Source organism: Triticum urartu, chromosome 4A (assembly GCF_056163025.1).
Source record: "Triticum urartu cultivar PI428250 chromosome 4A, HENAU_Tu73, whole genome shotgun sequence".
Taxonomy (NCBI): Eukaryota; Viridiplantae; Streptophyta; class Magnoliopsida; order Poales; family Poaceae; genus Triticum; species Triticum urartu.
Window position 1 is genome coordinate 4,425,434 of NC_141876.1, and position 25,363 is coordinate 4,450,796.

The 25,363-nt window shown below is 46.5% G+C and overlaps 2 protein-coding genes and 1 pseudogene across 6 annotated transcripts; 1 reads left to right on the forward strand and 2 right to left on the reverse strand.

The window, feature by feature from the left end:
- Positions 1-553: 553 nt before the first annotated feature.
- LOC147974273 (uncharacterized) lies at positions 554-3,129 on the reverse strand (annotated as a pseudogene).
- A 1,086-nt stretch (positions 3,130-4,215) lies between these two features.
- On the forward strand, positions 4,216-5,928 carry LOC147974274 (uncharacterized). The gene is made up of 4 exons (XM_087519415.1): positions 4,216-4,416; positions 4,559-4,993; positions 5,080-5,454; positions 5,548-5,928. The coding sequence occupies exons 1-4, from the start codon at positions 4,216-4,218 to the stop codon at positions 5,926-5,928; spliced, it is 1,392 nt and encodes a 463-aa protein (XP_087375541.1).
- An 8,501-nt stretch (positions 5,929-14,429) lies between these two features.
- Positions 14,430-17,004, reverse strand: LOC125527949 (wall-associated receptor kinase 3-like). 5 transcript variants are annotated; one of them, XM_087517382.1, is made up of 4 exons: positions 16,014-17,004; positions 15,766-15,915; positions 14,552-15,646; positions 14,430-14,503 (listed from the first exon to the last, which is right to left on the reverse strand). In XM_087517382.1, the coding sequence occupies exons 1-4, from the start codon at positions 17,002-17,004 to the stop codon at positions 14,430-14,432; spliced, it is 2,310 nt and encodes a 769-aa protein (XP_087373508.1). The 5 variants fall into 5 exon arrangements, with proteins under 5 accessions (XP_087373508.1, XP_087373506.1, XP_087373507.1 ...); XM_087517380.1 differs by adding an exon at positions 15,720-15,731 and having other exon boundaries at positions 14,430-15,646; XM_087517381.1 differs by having other exon boundaries at positions 14,430-15,646.
- Positions 17,005-25,363: the final 8,359 nt, after the last annotated feature.

A 25,363-nucleotide genomic window follows, 5' to 3' on the forward strand; every position in this document is an offset into this window, starting at 1 on the left:
CGGACTCATTCCAACGGCAGTTGAGGTGGTTCGCTCGCTCGAAGCGTTGTTTACTCGGACTCGATCGGCACGACGTATTAATTAGTTCGCTTCAAACCGAACCACATTTCATTGCTTTTCACGTCCGCCTTCACAAACGTTGACAACTTAACAGAGGCAATTATGTATATATCTACAATACCAAATACATATCATATAAAAAAATATTCCGTAACGAATCTAATATTGTTGATTTACTATTCTAGATGCTAATGACTTCTTCTACAAGCTTGGTAAAAGTTCACATAATTTTACTTTAAAAAAATCTAATACACCTTATATTTTGGGACCGACGGAGTTGTGTTTATTTCAATCTAGAGGTCAACGGATTCAGGGCCGTCTCCAGGAATTCGGGGGCCCGGTGCGAAAAGAAAAATGGGGCCCTAAATTTAAAAAAATATACAATTACGAAAGCATAATCACCTAATTATGTAATTAAAATTTATATTATTTCATCCAATGCTTAGAATATTCTGAAGTATCAATGCGAAATACTAAAACCAATAAACTGACCTCATTCTCTACTGAAAAGTGTCATCCGTCTTGTGTTCCTTGAAATGAAATCTTCAATTACATCTTCATAATTAATCTTCTCCAAGACATCATTTTCAAATGCTATTGTCGCCAAACCATTGAGTCTTTCTTGTGTCATAGTTGAACGCAAATATGATTTCAGCAACTTGAGTTTAGAGAAGCTCCTTTCCGCAGTTGCAACAGTTACAGGAATGGTTAACAAAATCCTGTACGCAATAATAGCATTAGGATAGAAGGGGCGCTTCATTAGAATCTCAAGAATATCAATGGGGCCCATAGATTTCTTAACTAAATTCTGGATGAAAATTAACTCGTAAAACCATTCAGCTCCATCAATATCTTTGTGTTCTCCATTCTTAAGTGCATCCTCAAGATTAATACAAGCAGCCAGCAAACTCTTATCATCCATAGATCGCAGCCTATCTGAAGTAAATAAGAAACCAAAAGTTTTTTCATACCCCTGATATTGCTCAAACCTCCTGGTAAGTGAAACTATAGCTTGATCGACCACTTGTAGAAAATAATTGACCCTAAATGACTCCTCTGCAGATTGTGAAGAAATAGATGCATCATCTGCACCCTCATCGAATTGTCTTCTTCTTTTGATTTTCCGCTTGGTGCGGAACTCTGGATGAATATCCATCTCAAGTGCAATTTCTTTTGCATCTTCCAATGCTTTTGAAAAGCCAGTTTCTCTATACTTCTTGAAAAAGGAAAGCAGACCCTGTATAGACTCAATTGCAATATCAATAAGCATGTCCTTTGATTGTAGCTGCTTGCTGACCAAATTAACAGCGGATAATATATCATACTAGATAATTGTTGACACTAAAAATTCAAAACCACCAAGTTCATTTTCTGCCAACGATTGTGCTTCACTACTTGTCATTGGATCCTTATCAGTTTCAGCCACTTGTAGTAAAGCCTCCCTTATTTCTGGCATTTGAATCCGTATAGCCTTAACACTCTCAACATGACTCTCCCAACGAGTAGATGACAATGACTTCACAGTCAACTTCTTTAAGTTATCTTTGAGAATTTGCCATCGTTTAGTCGAATTAGCAAATATTGTATAGATGCGTTGTATAATTCCAAAGAAGTCTGTTGCTTTACGACAAGACTTTGCCATATCGCATAGTGCCAGATTTAGACTATGACAACCACAAGCTGAATAAAATGCCCTTGGATATTTGTCCAGAAATTTCTTTTGTACCCCTTAATTGTTTCCTTTCATATTTGACCCATTATCATAACCCTGCCCTTCACATTGTCCACATCAAGGCTAAGATTATTCAACTCCTCTTCTAGAACATTAAAAAAACCTTGCCAAGTGGTATCATTCACCTCCAAAAATCCTAAGAAAGATTCTTCGATGCAAACAGAAGCAGAAGATGTATCTACATACCTAATTATCAAAGACATTTGTTCTTGGTGGCTTGCATCAGGAGTACAATCAAGAATAACTGAGAAATATTTTGCTTCCTTTACCTTTTCAATGATTCTTGACCTGATGGCAGTAGCGAGCATGTTTATTAACTCATTCTGTATAGAAGGGCCAAGGTAGTGATCACGAATTTTTTCATTGGTGATGCGGTCAACATGCTCTTTGATAACTGGGTCAAATTCAGCCAACATTTCAATCAGTCCTAGAAAATTCCCATTGCTCTCTTGGTACAACTTGCTATTGCTGCCACGAAATGCTATATTATGTTCTGCAAGAAATTTTACAATCAACAAAATCCTGAGCAAAACTTTTCTCCAATGCTCCTTTTCCTTTTCAAGTTCTCGCTGAGCAACTTTGTCAATTGTTTGATTCTTCTGCATCCTGAGCCGGAAGTCATACCATGCAGTCATATTTGTGATATGCTCTCTACTTGATTCATGCTCTTTTAGTCTAGCCCCAAGATGAAACCAGTCACTTAAACCCTCATTTGCTAGCTGTCCTCTCACATGCCCCCTTTTTAATAATTTGCAACAGAAACAAAATGCTTTATCGAGGCCGCTGTTGTACACAAGCCACTCTCTGTCAAACTTTTCTCCATTTGGGAGAATTCTACTAAATGATAATGCAGAAAACCTTCTAGAGAACTTGTCATAAGGACCATACTCAATATCTTCTCTTTTAGGACCCTTTTGCAGCAAGATATCAATCTTTTTCGGATCAAGTCCATCCCAATTTCTAGGATCAAATATATCAGGCTGAACGGAATTATTCATGTCATCCGAAATATTAGGATCATGATATTCATCTAAAATATTGACATCATTACCTTCATCAATTTCTGTAGCGGCAACCTCAACCTCTTGCGCATTATCAGCAAGACCATGATCACCTTCATGAATTTCTGCAGTGACAACCTCAACCTCTACTGCATTATCATCGTGACCATCATCAATATTACCATCTGGAGTATGATTTTCAGAATTATTTTGGGGTACTATCACAGCCCATTTATCAAGAGCACCCCTTTGAATTTCAGCATCTTCTTCTAATTTATGTTTCTTCTTACGCTTGAAGGCACCAGAATCATACTTTCTTCCAGAACTAGAATGCATGATTATTTCTGTTTCAATGAAATATATACTCTTTCAATTTATTTGAACTGATGAGCTCACATGAAATATAGGCTTGTGACATGTATAGGTAGTTCAAAAAACTTACAATCAGATAGAACCTTGATTTTGTACTTGGACGATAGTACGAGCAACTACTGAAATTCTCGAATCTGTGGCTACTTCTGAACTTGAACGACTGCACAAAAAATCGTTCCCAAACATATTAAAACAACTTTGTAATTTGTATCAAAATTAGAGAAAAGGGGAGAGCGTAGGGAGCAGGGAGGGCACCACACCGGTTGGTCTTCTGTTCCTGTTGGGCGGCACCGCGGCAGTGTCGGCCGGCCGCCGGCGCGACGGCATCCAGCGCTAGAAAGTAGTCCGCTTCTTGCCCGTCGCCTCGCTGAACCTGCAAGGATGCAACGCGATCGGCCGATCGCCACCGAGCCGCCGATTCAGTTAGAAGCGATGGGGAGATGGAAAGCCTAGCCATCAGGCAGGGAATAGGAAGCGGAAGTTACGGAATGTACTGCGCTGGGGCTGTCGTTTTATCTACGATCGATCAATCCACGCGACGGGAAAGCGTATCGCTTGAGACTTGACCGGACCAGGCCCAAGAAGGCCTAAAACTGAATTTTTTTTCAGACTATACATATATGTATATGGACCCTAGTTGGGGGCCCCTGGATTTTGGGGGCCCTGTGCGAGCGCACAGCTCGCACAGGCCCTTGGACGGCCCTGAACGGATTATTAGCATAGGTCCAGATATGTGGAAAATTCCTACACTTGTTGGGGTTTATTTCGTATTAAGCTGGAGGACAAGTGGAAAATGAAATAAAATTTGGAAGGCGCAAAAATATCAGCTCAACCATTCTAAATATCTCTGTTTCCTTCAGAGCACTTGTTGCCATGACAGAGCTTTCATTCAAATAAAGAGAAGAATTTATCGCATGGGAAATACCGAAAAAGGCTTTCGCCCCGCTTTATATATAAAGCAAATGCCCAAGCCAACATCCAACAAGGTTCAAGACCACAAACACACACACACACACGCAAGTTCCAGACAAATAAGTAGAGAAAGGGTTAATGCTGAGGGCACAGCTCAACAAGCCCCTAAAAGAAAACAAAAAGGCACACACGCCGGGAGTGACACAGCATCTACTCGGGCTCCGGGGGTGGCGGGGGAAGCGGGGGCGCCAAGCGGAAGGCCATCGATCGAAGGTCGGCGAGGAGAGTGCTGATGACGTCCCGGTCCTGTGGGCGGCTAAGCTGCTGCCAGAGCTGCAAGTACCCACACAATTTAAAGATGGAGTCAGTAGCACGCCGAAGAGGCACCTTCTGTATGACAAGCTTATTGCGAACAGTCAATAGCGTCCAGGCAAGGATCCCCACGCACAGCCATCTAATATGCCTGAATTTCCGCAAGCAGGTCAGAGACGTTGGTGTTGCACCACTGGCCCCCAACCGTTTCACGGAAACAGGACCAAAGGAACTGTGCCGTGTAGCACGAGAAGATGTGGTTGGCATCCTCTACCGTGCCGCACATGGGGCACATCCCATCTCCAGGTCCGTGGCGTTTAAGGACCTCAACGCCGGACGGGAGGCGGCCGCGGATCCATTGCCACAGGAAGATCCTGATCTTCAGGGGCAGGCGGATGTCCCAAATCAAACTGAAGGGCTCGGGGGCCGTCGATGGGGCGATAGCCGCGTAGAGGGATCTGGTGGAGAAGCAGCCGGAGGGTTCCAGTCGCCAAGAGATGGCGTCCGGGGAGTCGGCAACGTCTATAGGGAGGAGGGCGATGTCCTGGAGGAGGGCATCCCAAGCCGCAACCTCAAGGGGGCCAAAGGGGCGGCGGAAAGCGAGGCGCCCTAAGTCAATAAGGGCCGTCTATCACTTTTCCCGAGTCAGTCCGTGGTTGGCAGTCGACCTGGTTTTACTGTAAGGACCAGGTGACCCTAGGACAGTCGACTGGGCTTCCCCCTTTCTCTCTGAACCGTGCACAAAAACCTGCCTCTCTGAAAGTGACACCGGAGGAAAAGGCGCAAGTCAAGGTGCTGGTCGGTCGAGTGGTTCAGCTTGTCCACGAGAGCGTGACTGGCATGGACTTATTGGAGGTTTTCGTTCGGAGGCGCATCCAACCGCTTCAGGCTCGTGACCACCCGATGTGGATGTACTCGGGTCTTGAAGACACCACTCGGATTCACCCGGAGGAGGTCACTGACGAGATGCTGGAAGGGTGGCTGTCGAGTATCACAGGGAACAAGGACAACCCCCGAGGAGCCAGGAGGATTCCTCCACTCGACCAATCATACGAAGTGGACAAGGTCTGACCTTGCATTTCCGACTGTAATCCTGCTTTCTTTATTTGTTCTCTTTGAATCGGTCGATTAACCTTTGTCTTGTTTGCTGTCTTCCAGGCTATTACTAAGATGTACTCGACACCCAATGGAGCACAGGAGCAAGCCGAGGAGGGAGAGGCGAGCGGAGGTGAAAGTGGAGACGAGCAAGGAGAGTGGGAATCTGACGGCGAAGGAGAGGGGGATGACGACGACGACTCCAGCGAAGAGGAGGAGGAGGAAGTCGAACCTCCCCGCTCGGAAAGGCGATCCAAGCTTACACACGACCCTGCGCGGGAACATGGTAAGGCGACTGCCCCTGTTGGGCAGTCGTCGAAGCGCCCTCGGACCTCTTCTCCAGCGCCGACTGAAAAAGCTCCCAAGCACCCACGCGCGACGCCGTCCAAGCCGCCCAAGGCTCTGCCCAAGATGAAGATGACTATCCCCACCATTTCTGGGTAATAGTAGAATATGAGGGCGCCTGTCATCCTGCTGTCGAGGCGCATGTGACCCACTCCTCGGGGGAGGGGTTGGCACTCGACGTCGATCATCACGATCGAATCGGTGATCATATTGCTCATTCCTTCTGTGCTGATCACGCCGGTCTCCACGTCCCTCACGCCTCGGGGGCGATCTTGGGCTGTGAGCCGACTGGACTGTATCTGCAGCAATGGATCGGCTATCCATCCTGTTCCGCGACTGAGAAACGACGGAATTCTGGTCTCCTGCTGCCCGGAGTAATGCTCTGATTTGTTCCAAGCCTCTGCCAGCCTCTGACTGAGAGGGCTGGATGGACTCCGCTATACGAGCTGCAACTGCTAAATTCTGAATCAGAGTTCGATATACCAGCGGTGGTGGAAAGAGCTGACGTCGACTGGATTCTGGAACCCGTTGACGCGCTCGCTCGTCGAGTGCTCGCTGGATATTCTCCAGTCGAGTGCGCATGGCCAAGTTAGCCAGGCGCGCGTCCTCCAAGGCCCGGGCCTCGGGGGTTTCTCCAACGATAGGAGTGTGAAGTGCATCCACGTTCCGGCGGCGAAGCTCCTCTCGCTGCAATGACGTGAGAGGCTCGGGGAGATACTCTTCGTGGGAACGCGACGGGTCGCCCCCAGCTGCGCCTCCGTCAGTGCGAGGGAAACCGGGGGGACTGCGCGACCCATCGATCACCAGAACCTCCGCCGCTGGGTCACTACTGTCGCATTCAAACGCGGTCTCTGCGGAGCCAGTCGACAGGTCGAACAGGCCGTAGAGGGACTCGTCGGACTCGATCGCCGTGACTTATGGGATGGCCGACTGGCGGGACACCGCATGCCTCACCCACCTCTGAAGCCTCGACCGACCGGAGCACTTGCGCCGGCGGGAGACAGGGCGGGGAGATACCACAGGAGCCGACCGATACTGAGTCGACGGTTGCCGCAGGAGGACACCACGGACGCATGCGCGAAAGTGCGTCGCCCCGTGGACGGGGAGCGCGTCGATGTCGAGTGGAGCCTCCTGAAGCCAAGCGGAGTCGTCGGCGATGAACGTGAGCGCGCCGAGACAGACCTCGCGGCCCTCGACCAAAGCTCCGCCCGAAACCATGATCAAAGAGATCGGGAAAATCGCAACTTCTCCAACTAGGCGCTAAGACTCCAGCCCCACGGTGGGCGCCAACTGTCGTGGTTCTAATTCTGACAGTAATGGAGGGGGGTATGAATGGAGAGGCTAGATCTTAGCTATGGAGGAGTTGTAAGCACACGAGGTTTACGAGTTCAGGCCCTTCTCGGAAGAAGTAACAGCCCTACATCTCGGTGCCCGGAGGCGGTCGATTGGATTATGTGCGTATGAGTTACAGGGGTGCGAACCCTTGATACTGAGGAGGGGGTGTCTTATATAGAGTTCGCCAGGCCCCTCCAGCCCTCAGTAATGCAGGGTTTAAAGTACATTAAGACTGAGGGTTACTGGTAACGCCCCTAATAAAGTGATATGATGACCATAAAAGCTACTTAATGACCGACCGTTTGCGTGCGGAGTGACTTTAGATCTCCTGGCAGTCGAGTGGTCGAGTGATAGCTCCATGGTCGAGTGTCTTGAATCCGTCGAGTGGGATACCTCCAAGTCGACTGAAAGGTGACTTCTTCTAGGGATGTCCTTGGGTAGGGCACTTAGGACAGGTCCATGCCCCTACCCTAGGTACATAGCTTAATCAGCGGGGATGCGACCCGGAGGGTGGGGCCCGGAGGGACCACGAGATGGGAAGAAGGGCCGGAAGGGTGCCCGTCGGGAGAGGACCGGAGCGAGCTCGGGCGGGATCGCCGGAGTCGGACAGGCCGGAGCAGAGGAGGGCATGGCCGGGGGCGCGGGTTTCCAGGAGGCGAGAGCAGGGCCCCGGTCAGCGCGGCCGGCAACACCCCAGCTGCCAGCGCGGCACCGCCGGGAGGGCATCCCTGACCCAAAGGCCACACCTTGCATCCCCCGTGCCGGAGAGGCGGCAGGAGGGAGACGCCGGCGCCGTCCCGACCCACGGGCGGCCAAACTCCCACCCGTGGGAGTAGGGCCACCGGCGTGGTCAGGCGGCTGCCGCGGCGGGGCCTTGGGAGGAACGCGGTCCCAACACACGACGGGGCGGCCAGCGGTGACGTCGTCGGCCTCGGCGATGTCAACCCACACCACCCGCGGAGAGCCAGAGGAAGGGGTCGGCGGTGGGATGGGGGCGGCGGACACCGGTGAGGGGGCGGGGCTCGAGGGCGGGGACGGGAGGAGGGGCGGCGGCAGGGCAGCCGCAGCTCCCGCGTCGCCAGGGGCGTCGCCAGTCGCCAGAGCCATCTCCCCGGCAGAAGGTTTTTCGCATGGGAAATAAGAAGCCCACCAAATATTACAAAGAAGAAGAAGATGCTGTCCTTGGTAGCTAGAAGAGTTGACCAAGTAATCAAGAGGTTTAACATTGTTTTGTCCTGAGTAGACTAATTAAATACTGTAATAAATAAAAGAAAGTACAAAGAGATGCCCAACCAAATGATCAGAAGCCCAAGCCCTACCCAGCACAAAAGAAGATGGTCAACCAATTCTCTTCTGTGTTGGAACTTTGCCCACAGGATCGATCACATCAAATCATGAAGAACACGCACACACAAAACTTGATAGCCAAGGGCCCGTATCGTGCCCTTTCTTTCTTTCTTTTTATTTTCTGTTTTCTTCACGGTATTACAAATCTATGCCCTGTACATCTATATATATACACGGCCAGATCCCTACGTAGTAAACCTATCCGGACTAGGACTCTCATCTAATCTAACTTTGCACTCCTATACGGCCAAACCAAACCTGAAGCTAGCTAACCCAACAATCCTAAACTGAGTCAAACTAGGACTCCTAGTACTAGACGCTCACGTAAACATAAGTGGCTGCAAGCCACGACTCTGTGGAAACTATGTTTCCAATTCTTACACGTATGACTCTACGACAAGATTACCTAACATTCTGGCCAGAAAAGAAAAGAGGAAGAAGATGGCTGCCCCGTCATGGAGGTAGGTGACTCTGCCCTCTTGGCCCTACCAGGCTACCATGGCACAGCACCGCCAGGATTCTCGAAGTATCCCGGTCAGAGTCATGCCGCCGTCGGCCACGGACGGCTACAACGTTGGACGGTGCAGAAACAGGCACTGCTCGGTATATAAGCTCTTGCCCCCAAAAAACCCTAATCCCTCCTGCTCCTACTCCTGCTTCCCCGCCACCGTTGCCGTGTCCACAAATCAAGCGTGGTCGTTAGGAGGATGCTGATGGGACAGCTGGGCGTGGGCAAGAGCAATTCCAATGGCGGCCACGCCGCACGTTATCCAGTTCAGCTGCTCCAGCACCCCACACGGCGGCGATTGGCAGCACCAGCAGAGCACAAAGGTCGGGGAAACTGATCTACCTACTCTTCTTCCTTCTACTGCTAGGGTTCAGTATCAGCTGCCCGCAACGGTGGATAAGTTCAATTATGTCGAGAGACAACTGATTTGGTCTGGTAAATTCTTCAATTACCTCACATAAGCACATACATACCTTCCAAAATGTTACTAAGCTCTTATTTAGTTCGGAAAAGAGATTAATTAATGAACGCCTGGACTGAGTTATGTTCAGATCTGATGGGTTTTACAAAGACCAGCTTCATGCGAAGACACAGATGATCAATAACAAGCCCGGGGCCTACACTATGGATGTCTCTTTTCAACACATGTGCAAATCATGTGTCGTCGTTGATCTGATAAGAGCTATCATCAACAGCCGTTTCATGCAGTTTTTATACTGCTCGTTAGTTAAAGCTGCTTTTATCTCTACACATATGTACCAGTGTGTGTGTGTGTGTGTGTAAATTAAGTGTTGGAAAAATATGTGTCTTTTGTGTAAATGAACTGCTGGAACAATCTCCGTGTTTCCATTTCAGTCTTCATCCTTGGCTACTACCTGGTGCCAAAAATTTTGTAAGGAAGTTCCTAAGCGATATAGGTTATGCAAAAGAGGAAACAACTATTAATGGGACACGCTTATCTTTTACTGACTTCCCAGAGAGGTCTGATATCCTATCTTTAGGAAATGGTTACACAAACCCACTTTCTTTTATCTTACATAACACAATGATTATTTGTCTTTCATATAGCGTGCATATGTCTAGAGACTTCAGGAAAATCGGTCCTCTTGTTCAACATGTGCCTTCAATTGGGGCCAAAACTTCTGTTGTTGCCCCAACTTTCCACGGGAGCCGTTTTATGCACATCTTGATGGTTGGTATATCGGCAAATCATTCCAATCGTATCAGCTGGGATGGCGAATTCAGTGAAGAAAACATTATGATTATTGGACACAAATCTAAGAGCAACCGAGTTGACACAAGAGATTCGTCACATTACGAGGTAAGAACAGCGGAAAAAATGTTCCAAAGTGTTCATTTACTAACATAGGTATATTTAATTTGTATCCATATATGTATGTATGTATGTATGTATATATATATATATATATATATATATATATATATATATATATATATATATATATATATATATATCTGTGTGTGTGTGTGTGTGCGCGCGCTTAACTTGCACATTCAATGACATGATTGGTGAACTTATTGACCACTTTGCAAGCTTAGTCACGTGTTGTTTCTGCACTGTTTGTACGGAAAATAATTCTGGAAAAATCATACCCATATAGGAGAGTTCTCAGGCATGTAGAGTTTTCATGTGTAAGGCTCCTGTTCTTCATGCTACATCCATATATGGTAAAGACCTTCCAACTACACTATGCCCTTTTATGTTCTGTTTAAAAATGCATTGATACCTATTTAACTGGTACTTACATGTGAACTACTTGCTTTGCCAGAGAAATGAATGGTCCAAAAAGATTTGATGCGTCTTAAAACTAAGTTTAAATATTTTAACCAGATGAAGATAATACAAAAGCCATTCAAAGGTAGAGGGCGGAGCATGCATGCGGCTATGGTCAGTGACCTGCAAAGTTGCTGAGATATTGATACCATTCTACAAGGAGGGTGATGATTTGCCAGTTATGTTTGTCAATCTCAAAGAAGAACTAGAAGGAGCAGAAGAAATCTTTGTTGACAAGAGATGGTTCATTGAGTATTTGACTAACCACCCCACGGTCATGCCTTCTTGTGGTTGTGAAACCTTTTTGATCCATCTGCACCATGCACACCTGAGGCTTGTAATACACTATTGGACAATATTGTGGTACCAAAACTGACTGGTTATCCTAGTTCCTGGAAAACAATAGTGGAATCAGAAACAAGGGACAATAAGCTGGGAGACAAGGACACTATTACTATTCTCCAAAATGTGTACGCTTACAATAAAAGGTCTGGTATTAATCATGGAGGCTTTCGGCGTGATCAATACCATGCGTCGCTGCGTGATCAAATCAGGTTCATGCGGAATATTCTTGAACATGGTCATAAACATGATGCTGGAATCAATGGAACCTGTGAGTTGGAGTTGTACCTTGTCAAGATGTTCAATGGGTTTTTTCCAGCCTTAGTGCGAACCCTTTTGAAGTCAGGAGTAATGAACGAGTGAGCACATCCTCCCGAATGTGCTTTCACTTTATTTTAGTATTGTGCTTCTCGCCACTATCAGTGATATTATTATCTTTTCTTTCTAAACATATCTTTTTTATGTATACCTTTAAGAAGCATGGTCACTTTATGAAGTATCTAAGTTGATCAAATTAAATGGATCCATGGTCAAGGATATTCGGAATGGACAAGAACAGTATGTATTTATCTATCCACTGTTCTGCAAGGTTTCCTGATTTAGAGCATCCTCCTGCCTGCATAATAGCACAGAATGTCCCATTCTGCGCTCAGCTGAGTAGTAGACAAGACTTGGAGACTATTGTTGGACCTTTTGCTTTTTAATAATATTGGCCGTATGCATCGTTCAGATGTAGATGCTGGGGCGAACCCCCCTTTTCGAAAAAAAAGGTGAGTAGTAGACACCATTTGGCACCGAAAGCTCAAACCAAATGTTGTGTAAATAGTTCCCAGTTTATCATGAATGCCAACTCAACAATTACTATTAGCTGCATGTGAACATAAAATTTAGATTGTTTTGTTATAAACTGTTGTGCAAATATGTACAATCCACGTAGAATGGCAAGATAAAAAACTAATAGCTGCTAAAAATTAGGGCAAAATCCTTAATTGTGAGCTTTGTTTGAGTGTAAAAAGTATGATAGTTGTTACGCAACAATTTTGTAGCACCTTCGATCAGTCATATGTTTCTACCTTAATGTGATATGAGCTGCATTGCCTTGTACTGCTGGCACAGTTCAGAGATGCCTTGAGATTTTTTTGTTGTTGTTGAGGCAAGTACTGAAATTTAATCCAGGACTGTAATTATTCGGTTTGTATGTACCTTGTGTATTTGCAACCAAAACATTACTTGCATTGCATGCATTCAGCATTTCTCTCATATATCGGGGATCCATAAGTAGTTCCATTTGAATTAACTGACGGCACTGTTTTAGCGCATGGACATGGTGGCTTGGTAAATCAATCATACTCCTCTGTGCTTTGTCATTTTTCAGGCTGTATTATGTTTGAGCTGCTGTAAAGTTGCAGCTGCTTTGAGTTTTCGTTATTGAGGCGCAATATATGTTGAACTAACATATGAGGAAGAACCAGCACACAACTGATGAAAAAGCCTTGCAAGAGTGCCAAGTAGATTTTGGTCAGTACATGCACTCTTTCGGGAACATGTGTGTACCTTATTTTCAATCCCAATTTGGGGATGCAATCGTATAAATTTGGCCACTACAGATTGCTGTTGTTTGTGAGGTTAGCCGTACAGTAAGGTGCAAACGGTCACTCCTTGTGTGTGTGTGTGTGTGTGTGTGTGTGTGTGTGTGTGTGTGTGTGTGTCTGTGTGTGTGTGTGTGTGTGTGTGTGTCTGTGTGTGTGTGTGGCTTGTAATATTTGTATGTGTGTATGAATACTGTACATGAGATCTTGTGATCATGTGAGAAGGAACGTTACACTATTGGTATGCTCTGTAACTTTGTATTGAGTGTGATTTTTTTGTTGGATTGAAATTATGAAAAGCTTAAAGGCGGAGTTTTTTTTAGTTAAAAAAAGTCTCAAGTGCTGGTGCGTGGGTGCTCCACCCGGTCAAATGGGCCACACTTATATTGATCCACGACCGCGATGCCTGTTGAGCTATAGTAGCCTTCTCATTCTAAAAAAAGCTATGGTAGCCATCTGGTGGTGAGCTATGTACCCCAAACTTTAGTTAAGAGTGCCTCTTGCAAGTGTCGTTCTCATATTCTCTCGTGGTGAGTGTCGAAAGGGCGATACTTATCGTAGTTTATATTGCACATGCCACTATTACAATGTGAAGGGTTAACTAACATCAACGTCTTGAGGAAGGAAGAACGCTCAAGCGTCGCCATTGTCAGATCCAACCACCGAAGGCCTAGTCAATGGTTTGCACCTAAAGAACAAGTCCGGGTAATGCCTTCAACAAGATAACGACACGAGCAAGACCCCAGCAGCTACATGCATAGCACGGTCTTGACGTGAGATGCATGCAAATGAGGATCATGCTCGCAGAAGCAGCCAACCAAGCAGCAACAGGAGTCGGTCACCACCAAAGGCTCTGAACAACGAAAGTCAGTGGCACAGCAAAAATCCTAAATCAGGACGCTCCTGCTGGCACCTTCCTCATGCTCCGTCGTTTGTGCCGATAGAATCAGTCAGCAAAATATACTTGTTGTTGCTGATGGATCTAAAGATCAAAGATCATATGTCCAATCATAACAATCACATGCGGATGAGATCATGGCCATCAACGTCTCAGCTCCCCAGCCCAACTAGACGATCCACCATAGGTGCTGCACAACCATGGCCCACGCCTTATTCCGTCGTCCAAGCATATATCTCACCTTCAGAGCAACGCCACCACCCGCTGGATGAGGCCCCGTCTACTCTGCCTTGAGGCACAACCATAATGGCCCCGATCACACCAGCCTCGTTACCACCACACCCATCAAATACGGGGAAGGTGGATCCAGGAAATCAACCAGTTCCAGCCACCATTCGCATATACGCAGCCACCACAGCATGACAGTTGAACCCCCCCTCCCCTCGCCGATGGACCAAAAGCTGTCATGTAGCCGACACACGAAGACAGGGAGCTGCCTGTGTGGCTCGCATTGAGTGACGCAGGGGCCTCCTGTTTTTTGTAGGAAAGAGAGAAAAATGAAGAGGTCCGTAAAAATATGCTCAGTAAATGGCCAGACACTAGGAGAAGACGTTGCCTTTGCTAGTGTATAGATCATAACAACGGAGTTGGGTGCATTCAAAATTTTCTTTTTCATTAATACAATAGAGTTATATTCACCACACATATTCATACAATAACACATGCTAATCCACAATAAATGAAAGAGCGCACCGTCGCTAAAACGTCACTTACAAGAAATCAAAACTAACGAGGGAATGTCACGGATAACAGGAATTCTTCTTCTTGGCTATAACACCTCGTTGCTTCATTTTTGTTTGCTTGTTGGCTTGTTGATGGATATCCGGTTGTTGCATATTCCTTCAAGCCTGTTTCTTCTGTCAAATGAGCCCAGACACGCTCCTTGGGTGTTTGGAGAGCTTCGAGCACCATCTCCACTTGCCTCATGGTTGGTCGGTCCTCTGTTCTTAGTTTCACGCATGACATAGCTAGTGTAGCGACTTCTTCCACTTCGCTACTACCCTCCTCTACAACTTGCGGATCTAGAATTTCAGGCAGATTGCCTTGCGCAAGCAGTGCGACAAATTGCTTGACAAGTCCGTCGCCATCGGTGGATCTATACAAAGATGGCTTCCTCCTAGTAAGCAATTCAACAAGAAGGACTCCAAAGCTATAAACATCACTACTTTCTGTGAGATGTCCATTATAATAATACGTAGGGTCTAAGTACCCTATAGTTCCTTGCACCGCAGTTGTTGTTCCTGTTTGATCCACTTGAATGTATCTTGAAGCTCCAAAGTCTGACACTTTTGCCGTCAAGGCATCGTCAAGAATTATGTTAGAAGGCTTGATATCTCGGTGTATTACAGGGACTGAAACAGCAGAGTGAAGGTAAGCGAGAGCTTTGCTTATTTCACTTGTGATCCTTAACCTATCTTTCCAAGGTAGCGATTCTAGTTCTTCCGTGTGAAGATGATCACTGAGTGTTCCATTGGAAATGAACTCATAAGACAATAAAGGGACTTCTGTCTCGAGGCAACAACCACGGAGCTTCACAATATTTCTGTGGTTGATCTGTGAGAGTATGGCAACCTCATTTATGAACTCATCGATTTCTCTCTTGACAACAATATTGGATTTCTTAATGGCCACAACATGAAGGTCCGACAGGATCCCTTTGTAGACTGTGCCATGCCCTCCGCCACCGAGCCTGCGAGTTTGATCAAAATTGTTGGTAGCCTTCTCTAGCTCTTCTAAAGAAATGATCATCCTCTCTGCAATATCCGCCTTGTGAGATACCAACTGCTTCAACAGTTGCCTACGGTTTTGACAGAAGAACTTCCATCTCAACGCCTGCGCCTTGCGTTGCTTAAGAGCACGGGTTATTAGGATTGCACCAAGAACCAATAGTAGAATGCATGGTCCACTAGCAACGGAGAGACCAATGATTAAACCCAAGTTCCCTGGAGATTGAACAATACACACCCACATATATTTACCATTATTGTCTGCTCAACAATGTATATTTACCATTACTGTTTCCACGCACTAGTAGTATTTAACAGGTTTGTCTTCATCATACCTTTGGTTTTGCCTGCAGGCTCGACGCAGCCACCAGGTAGACTATAGTTGCCATGTGTTCCTGCTGGGCACCGGCAAAGAAACGATCCCGGTGATTCATCACAGTCGCCAAAGCAGTCGTGTTTTTCTTTCTGATCGCACTCTTTGATATCTGCATATACACAATCAAATTAATCATGTCTTATTTAAGACTATGTTAAGCAAAAATAAAATCAAGTTTACAAGATAGCAACGCGTAAAATACGTTACCTTGGCATCCGCCGGTGAGGTAAGGGTTGCCCTCGTAGCCCTTCTTGCACAGGCAGGAATAGGCTCCCCTGTCTTCACAATATGCGGCATCCCGGCATTTGCTGTTTTTGCTCTTGCATAAGCTCCGCTCTGTGTCGTGGGGGCATGTTCGTGAAAAATTATACACCGTGACGTCGTGCGCCACGGCCCACTGGAGAACCACAGGGACCCTGATCTGAGCAGCCTTCCGCTGCGAGCGAGCATTGTTACTGTATGTAAAGTTGAGAAGCACTCTCAGGTTACGCTCTAACCAACCCACCTTGGTGATGAGCAGTACGTTCTTCACATACTTATAATGCTCCGTGTCATTGAGCCGATTGAGGTACCCGCCGTAGGAATCGCTGTAGGACATTCTGTTGCTGATGATGGACGACTGGCAGCAACCGATGTTGGAGCAGGTACTGGAGTTGGGGCTTTGCGCCGCAACATATGCGGCAAACCGACCACCAGCGACCGGGGGGCAGATAGCGGCGCAGCCGCTGACGAGGCTCCCATTTCTCTTCAATGTTGCCTGCACGTTGCAGCCCATAAGTATGAACTCGTTGGACCCCGGATGCAGGAAGTACATCACCCCGCCGCCGACGGTGTCACCGAGGTTCCACCTCCACCGCCCGGAGCCACCACTCATGTTGATGGCATGCAGTCCACGGCTGACGACGCGCATGGTGCTGTTCTTCAGATAGATGCCGAGGACCTGGAACTTGCCAGTGCTGCTGTCGCCGAGGAGGAGCTGCGGGGGCTTGCTTCCGTTGTTGGCGCAGGTGAGCTTGAACCCTGGCCTGTAGCACCTGCTCGGCCCCATGCCGAACGGGTACGGCACACTGACGTTGCCACAGCTGGTGGGGCAGCCCGGCTGCCCTATCACCACCGGGGGATCCCCTGCGGCGACTGCCTTCGCCGAGATCAGCAGCACCAGCGCCGCTGCTGCGACGGATACACATCTGGTTTGCATCACGACGTACGTCGGCACTGCGAGGGATTGTCTAATTCTCTTGTTGCCGGAGTTAGCTGATCTTCACTAATTTTGCTATTTATATATAGTAGAACTATTACTTAAAACGTCAGAGCGCCGGCTCGTGAGAGCGAACGAACATATATCTACCTATTACTGTACTCCAGTCAAAGTTAATCACTGAGTTTGCCTACTAACCTCGTCCACCTCATCTTTCTCTATGCGGACAAGTCAGCAAGCAGGCGTCCATTCTTGCCAAATGGCAGTCCATTACGTCGGGCGTTTTGTCATTGTTGTGGCCCTTCGCTTTCGTTACATCAACGCAGATTACCTCAGGATTTCACTCTATTTATAATGGACGTGTCTAGGCAGCAAACGCGTGCTCCCTGTAGTTCCCTGGCACACACCCCATTTAAGGAAAATATCATCCCCTGTCCAGAAAGAGGAACCAAAAAAGGAAAGTCCTAGCACCTGGTGCCCCCGCACACCAACCAGCAAAAAGAATAGATCTCTCGCGCACCAACTAGCACCACTCCCCTTCCCCGGTCACGTGCAAAAAAAGTCCCACATGTTGTCCTTCCCACCAACCCATCGCATGCCTCATCTTCTCACTGGTCTTCTTCCTCCCAGATCTCGAACCACATGAAAGCTCATGTCGCCCCTGCCTCCTCTGTTAGCCACCATGCAACAAGAACTGCATAAAAAATTAAGGAACTCACATCAATTTTGTGCTACAGGTACCCCTGCACATCCACCCCATCCATACATCCCCCCAACTCAACAGTAAAATAGGCATTAAAAATCCTAAGAAAAGATGTTCTAATTGTTCAGGAAAAACAGGGATCCAACAAGAAAGAGTTGCCTACAGTAGTGAAGATCCTAGTAAAATGGTTGTGAGACACTTTGCTAGATTTGTCTGACACTCCTATGTGGCTTTTCAGTCAGACAAGTACTGTCGTGTTGTAGGCAATTTTCATAATGCTTCCACGCAACTTCTGTTTCTGAAAACAAAATCAACAGTAGGATAGTTTTCTTTTGGTTTGTTTACTGTTTGGGCAATTTGTGCTTGCGGTGCAGGCAAATTTTATGAGTTGAAAACCAATTTATGCGGCTAGCTAATTTGTTTGTTGGCAAAAAAAGTAGAAGGGGAAATTAAAAGCAAGTCTTCCTGTAATGTAGGCAATATGTATATAAGTTTTAGGCAACTCATTTTTTTGTTGTAACAGGAGAGCTAACAGCGAGCTACTCAGGAGGCAGAAAAATACTAGTTGCAAAGCTATTACGGTTCTATGAAATTTACCTAGAAGTGGCTGGCAAAGCTTCTTGCTTGCAAAGATGGAAAATACTACTCCTTCCATCCCAAAATAAGTGACTCGACTTTTCCCGACTTTTTACTAAAACTAGTACAAAAGTCGAGTCACTTATTTTGGGACGGAGGGAGTACTAAAAAGCAAGTACTTCTAGGATGCAGGCAAAATGCATATAAGTTTGAGGCAACCATTTTTTTGCTAAGAAATAAATTTGGTAGTTCTTTGTGGTTGTGCGAAGCTTACCTAGGAGTGGCTGTTGAAGCTTCTTTCTATGGCATGTACACAAAACCTCAAAAAAGGTTGCTTTGACATTGTTTTATAATTTAGTGCTCCCCCTGCAACAAAACAAGCAGAAAAAAGGAAACACGCCTCAGGTCCTGCACCCCCATCAGGTGCTTATGCACTCCAACCCGATCTCGGATCTCCTACACCCACAGCTAGCCCTATGGTTCCTAGAGACCCCCGAAATCAACAAGTAAGGAAGAGCAAAGACTAAATGGACTCTGCATCAAACTCATTAGCTTGCTTGCCCCAAAGAAAAATGATAAAATAAAGTGCAAGTAAGGAGCAACTACTAGTAGATACAGGCAATTGCCTACAAATTTCAGGCAAAAGAAATGTGGTCCTATATTCTGTGGAACATCAAGTTGGTGTCCCCCTGGGCAAATGCGTTTGTGATTGGAAGCAAGTTGTGATATGATCTAAGCAATTTGCATAGTATATCCAGGTAAACTCCTATTTTTTTTAAAAAAATACGAGATTGAAAAAGGTAGCAACTCATACTGGGTTTGTAGGCAATTTCCATAGATTCTATAGCAAACTCATTAGCTTGCTTGCTAAAGAAAAGTAAAAGTAGTAGTCAAGAGCAACTACTACTGGTTTGTAGGCAATTTGCCTACAAGTTTCAGGAAAAAAAAATCTGAACCTATATTGTGTTAGTTAACTGGCTTGTAACCTAATGAGAACATATTGATAAGGGGTGGGGGCAGTGAGACATGCGCAAACCCCATCTAAATCCAGGCAAAAAACAAAGGGGGACAAAAAAAAGAGGCCATGCCCCCTGACTATGCATAGTACATTGGGGCAAAATACTGTGTGATTGTAGGCAATATAGATATTAAATTGAGGCAAAAAAGTGTGATTGTAGGCAAACTGTGTGTTTGATTGCAGGCAAAAAATTGTGCTGCCATGTAACATAGGGGCAAAGGAAAACTATTTCCTAATGGATGATAGGGACTGTGCATATTCTCTGCTGGAGGCGGGGGGGGGGGGGGGGTAGGGGGGGGGGGAAGACCCATTTAGGGGGAGTTGCTTATGCCAAAACAGTCTGACTTGCATTCTGGTCTCTCATGAGGAAACGGCAAACAACTCTTCTACTTGTTTGTAGGCAACACAACTCTAATATTGATTGCAGGCAAGTCTACAATCGAAATATTGTCGACTTGATCTATTAGTTATTTAGGATAAAAATGTAGACTTGATCTATTCGTTATTTTGATTGTAGGCAACATAGTTAGCAGTAGTATCAATTTATAATTCATTGATCTCGCATTGACGAGTTTAATGAGTACACAACCATTAAAGAAAAAAAAGGAACCATGTCGGCCAAATAAATAACAAAAACATTAGACACAACTTTAGGATTGTTCATTATCAGAGTTATTTTGAGACAACTATCTACAGTATGCTGGGCAAGTTTTGGCAAAAACTCAAGCAACCTAAGTAACAACTATTAACGAAAATCTAAACCATGTCAGGCAATTAAGTAAACAAAAAAAACATAAAGCAAAAGTTTAGGATTGTTCATTATCTGAAGTATTTCACCCCAGACACAAAAAAGCTCAATCTCCGCCCAGGGTCAAAAAACAGCTACCCCCACTCATGTGTTATCTGAGGCAACTACCTACAGAGTGTTGGGCAACTTCTAAAAAAACTAACAACCAACTAGGATTGAGTTTCATCCAATCTTGTGCTGGTATGAAAGCTTCTAGCCTTCTAGGGCACTAAATGAAAACAACTAGCAAGTCCTGGAACCATGTCATGCATCCTAAGTAACAAAAACTAAAGCCCATTTGGGTAAATTCTGAACAATATCAGGCAATTCAGTAACAACCGGCAGGCAAGTTTTGTTACTTAGGATAAAAAACTACACAAAAAAGCTCAAATTCTCAACTCGAAGATCAACAACTACGTGACATTCGGGCCGATAAAAATATTCCTAATGTAAGCAACGCATTGGTGTGTCCGAGTTTTTTTGTACTCTAAGTAAGCAAAAGTTGAATGCGTTGACTAGTAGCAAAACTCCACAGTAGAAGGATCCGATAAGAGCTCATAGCAAGACTCTAACAACTCGCTCCAGAAATCCAAGCAACTAGGGCTAACACGCCTGCAACTCCACCATGGCACCCCCTTAAAAATCCCTACAACTTCGTCGTAAAGGGGATCTGGCAACACAATTCCGACAACTCGCGACACAAATTCAGGCAACTCGTACTCACGTCCCTGACCAAAAACCATCATACCACCGTAGTTCAGAACGATGAGCGGGGGAGATCTATCGTGAGATACTACACCGTGTGCGCCTCGCCGTCGGCCACATACCCACGACCACATGCACACATGAAAACTGCCCCCACCCCACCCCCCAAAATCAACATGCCCCCACATCCCCTCGGTCCAATCTGACCTCGATTTGAGTGGAATAAAATGCATGTGTGAGGGAATCAATGACGCTTACCGGCGATTTGAGGCCCAATTCCTCGACCGCTGACAATGACTAAGGCAAGTTACCACTTCTCTTGGGCAGCTAGTGGTTATCATTTAGCCACTTCATCGATATCCCCTAGACAACAAAATGGTGTGAAGTTTACCCAAAACAACTTCTTTCTTCATCCCTAGGAAACTAGTGGTTGCAGTTTAGGCAGCATGCATCTTGTACCAGACAAGAATAGAAAATACTACAAAGTGTGCAGTAAGCAAACATCAACCATCTCTGTACAAAAATATGCCGGATAATCCATATGAATTTGCATATGTCGCTTATTACTAAAAAATTAACCATGATTTTAAGTACATATGTGGTTGTAAGCGACTGGAATTAAACATTGAATTAGCCAAGCACTATTGAATAGACAAAAAATAGGCTCTATGAGCCAACTTGCCGCAGGATGAAGATATGCCGGCATTGTACTGTCTCGTACAGCCGCCTTAAACCTGTAAGCATGATTCATGCTGAAAGCAAGAACTAAGGATCATGGTGAGCAGATTTTGCCAAAAAAAATTGGTAGGCTCATTCATCAATCAGAGCATTATGTACAACACCCAATTCAACCCCTCACCACCTCCGTGAGTGAGCCAGACCAAACCAAACTTGCGTAAGAAAAAAGTCATCGCTGAAAATACTGAATATTGCGACTAACCTACTCTTGAATCCCTAGTTTTGATTTTGAGGCACCCACAACAGTACGCCAGAATCATAGTTTTGTCTCTGGGCAATAACCAAATATGTGATGGTGCGAGAAGCACGTACGTATTGGGGAAAATCATACCTGTGTTCGGTCCGTGTACGAGAACTGGAGCAATTGCCGACGTAGCAGTTCGTCCCCAATCCCCAGTTCGCCCGTCGACCGCCCTCCCTTCTGTCCACCCCGACCCAAGCTCGGCGATGGAAAACATGGGACCGGAGTGAAGGATCCCGCGGCTGCTTCCGTTGGTCAGAGCTCTTGGGATCGCGCGGCGGCGTTGGCCCGGATCTGGCGCCTCCCACTCCTGCATGCGAGGTGGTCGTGTTGCACGGACGCGCGGGTACCTTCTCGAGCCCTCGCTCCTGCACGAGCGCGGCGCACGGAGGAGCGACGCCGGCCAGACCCCCTCTCTCCTACCTCCGCCTGGTGGTCACCGCGCACGGATGGCGCTCTGGCCCCTCTCTCTCCGCAGAGTGGTATTTCTCCTCCCTCTTCTCCCCACGCCTCCTAAAATCTAGTAACCTCCGGTAGCTCCGCCACGGAATCGATGAACGCAACGGTGGATTTGGGAGAAGAAGCTGCCATGGTCGCATTTCACACCCTTGTAGCCGCAGACGAGATGGGTGTGCTTGGCACAGTGCGCGGTGTCAGGAGTTGGCTGGAGGAGCGAGGCGGCGGAGCGCGTAGCCGGGAGGATGAGCGCGGCTGGCGGGCACGTGGCCAGGAGGAGGAGCAGCCGCGTATGGAGGAGGTGCGGGGCTTGAGTAGAGTGGATAAGGTGCGGGAGACTTGTCGGTAGGGCGTTCGTAGATGTTTCGCTCCGCAACCCGATAGTGCGGCACCTGGCGATCGGATCCTGATCCGACGGTTCGGAAGGGTGTGTGCTCAGGATCACCAAAAAGTGCAGCTACATTTTTTAGAATTTAGGATTTATAATAAGCGGCCGTTCCACTCCGGACTCCCGGGACCAGCTTTTAGTCCCAACCTCGAAATTTAGCAACCTATTTTTTATCCATGTTCGAAAAAATGCATTTCAAGTTTCGAGGAACATTTTGAAATAATTGCTAAATAGATAATTTAATTTGAATAAGAAATTCAATTCTTTTCCTCATAATGTCTTGAATGACATTAGGGCATGAAGTAAGTTACATGGATTTACATCCAGAATACTTTTTCCCTGATAGTAATTTGGAGCTGCGAGTGTAGAGAAAATGATTAGAATATATTGGAACTTCATTATCTAAAAAATGGCTTCTCGCCCTTCCTTATATATAAAGCAGCTTCCAACATATAGCTCAACACAAACCAGCACCCAACCCGACACCACAACACACACTGACACACACAATACAAGGGAAGATACAAGGATGCCAAAGATCAACGACTATACCCCATACAAATCGATGTAGACCACAGATAGACACCAAGCAACACTATGGAGTCGATGGACCACTGAACCGTGAAAGTCACCGCGAAGAGGCGAAGTTGAACGTCGACAAGACGCGAACTCCAAGGTGGTGTGTTCATGAAGATCAATGACACCGAAGTGCCGCCACCGCCCGAGCAACTGGATCAAGATTTTCACACGGAGCACGATGAAGGACCCGAAGCAACCACAATTGAGTTTTCAAGAAGTGGACAACAGCCGTGGATCTCGCCTCTGTCGGCCTGGCCCATGCCAGACAGGGTTTTCACCCCGGCATGCTCCACTATTGGTCAGAGAGCGGGAAGACCCAAAATGCCCACCACACCACCATCACAGAGTGTCAACAACCATCGGTAGCATCGCCCCCACAGCCGTGGTGGCTAGCGTCCAACCGAGCCACGGTTCCAGCCCACACGAGCACCGCGGCGCCCTCCACAAGGGATGCTGCTCTAGAGACCGTTCATTCTTGAGCGCATCCAAGGCCGCAGGCGAAGCATCGATCGTCACGCCCGAACCATCGGCATCGACCGGCATGACCATCGCGACCAGGGACCGGGAGGAGCTAGGTCGCGGGGAAAAGTGAAAATGGGGGAGTGGACCTTGTCCATGACCAGCACCCCTTGTGGCTGTGAGCCCGTGACAGGTGGGCCGATCTTATCGGAGCCTCCCGCCACCACCCCATATGCCACCGCCTGGCCGGATCCACACCTACCTAGTCCAACAACCCGCTCAACGCCGAGAGGTGCCAGACTAGCCACGCCCAGCCGCCGCTGACAAACACCAAGACACCAACCGAGCCAATGGCAGACGAACCGACGCCGCACCGTAGACCGGCCATTGTACGCCACGAGATGCCGGCACCACACCGCCGTAGACCAACCCAAGCAGAGACCTCCGACGGGATCCAGACACCTCCCTCGCGGCATGCTAAACCTAGGAGACAAATCTGGACGGATCTGACCGGAATCCCGCATACACGCTGCCTCGCCACACTCCACCATAGCCCATAGGGCAACTAGAACGTCGATGCACAGCCACATGCCACCCACGCTACCGTCCCGAGCACCCGTCGCTACGCCGCTGGGCCCAGCGTTGCTGCTCGCCCGACTGTCCCGTGCCAGCCGCTGGGGACGAGTAGAATGGAAGAAATGGCCCTGCCGGGGACGATCTGACAGAGGCTGACTCGGTTGCCTAAAAGTTGGGCTCCATAGTGATAGTAAGGCCATGATAAAACCGGATAATTTTGTCAATACCTACTGACGCAAGAAACCCTCGAAAGACTCTTAGCCGATTCCTGTGTCAATTTCATTCATTAGGAATATACGAACTACTTCCGCAAAAAAAGTAATATATGAACTAGGCGATACCCAACATGTTGCTTCAGGAACCCTGTTAAGAGAAATACATAAGTACTCACTCCGTTCCACAATGTAGTGCCTATAGATTTTTATGGAAGTCAAACTTTGTCAACTTTAACCAAGTGTATAAAGAGAATTATCTACATCTACAATACCAAACATGTACGTTGTGAAAATATAACTCACGATGTATTCAATAATGTGCATTTGGTATTCTAGATGTATCTACTTTTCTCTATAAATATGGTCAAGGTTTGTAATGTTTGACTTTTGTAAAAATCTATAAGCACTACATTATGGAACGGAGAGAGTACGTGTTGCAAAAAAACTAAAATAATTACAATCAAATGTAGTATGGCGGACTTACATAAACAACCATGTATAAAAATAGAAACTATTAAACTGCAGCTATGGAGTGTCATTTAAAAATAATATAATGCAGGAGCGATAATCCACTTCTGAGCCTAGAGGCTCATTTGCACCGACGCTAATGGGAAAAATCAAAACAAATACTATAAAACTTCAAAAAATTCCATTCTTTTCATGGTAGATAATTTGATGCGTGAGGTTCAGGGACCGACGGAGTTGTGTTTATTTCAATCTAGAGGTCAACGGATTCAGGGCCGTCTCCAGGAATTCGGGGGCCCGGTGCGAAAAGAAAAATGGGGCCCTAAATTTAAAAAAATATACAATTACGAAAGCATAATCACCTAATTATGTAATTAAAATTTATATTATTTCATCCAATGCTTAGAATATTCTGAAGTATCAATGCGAAATACTAAAACCAATAAACTGACC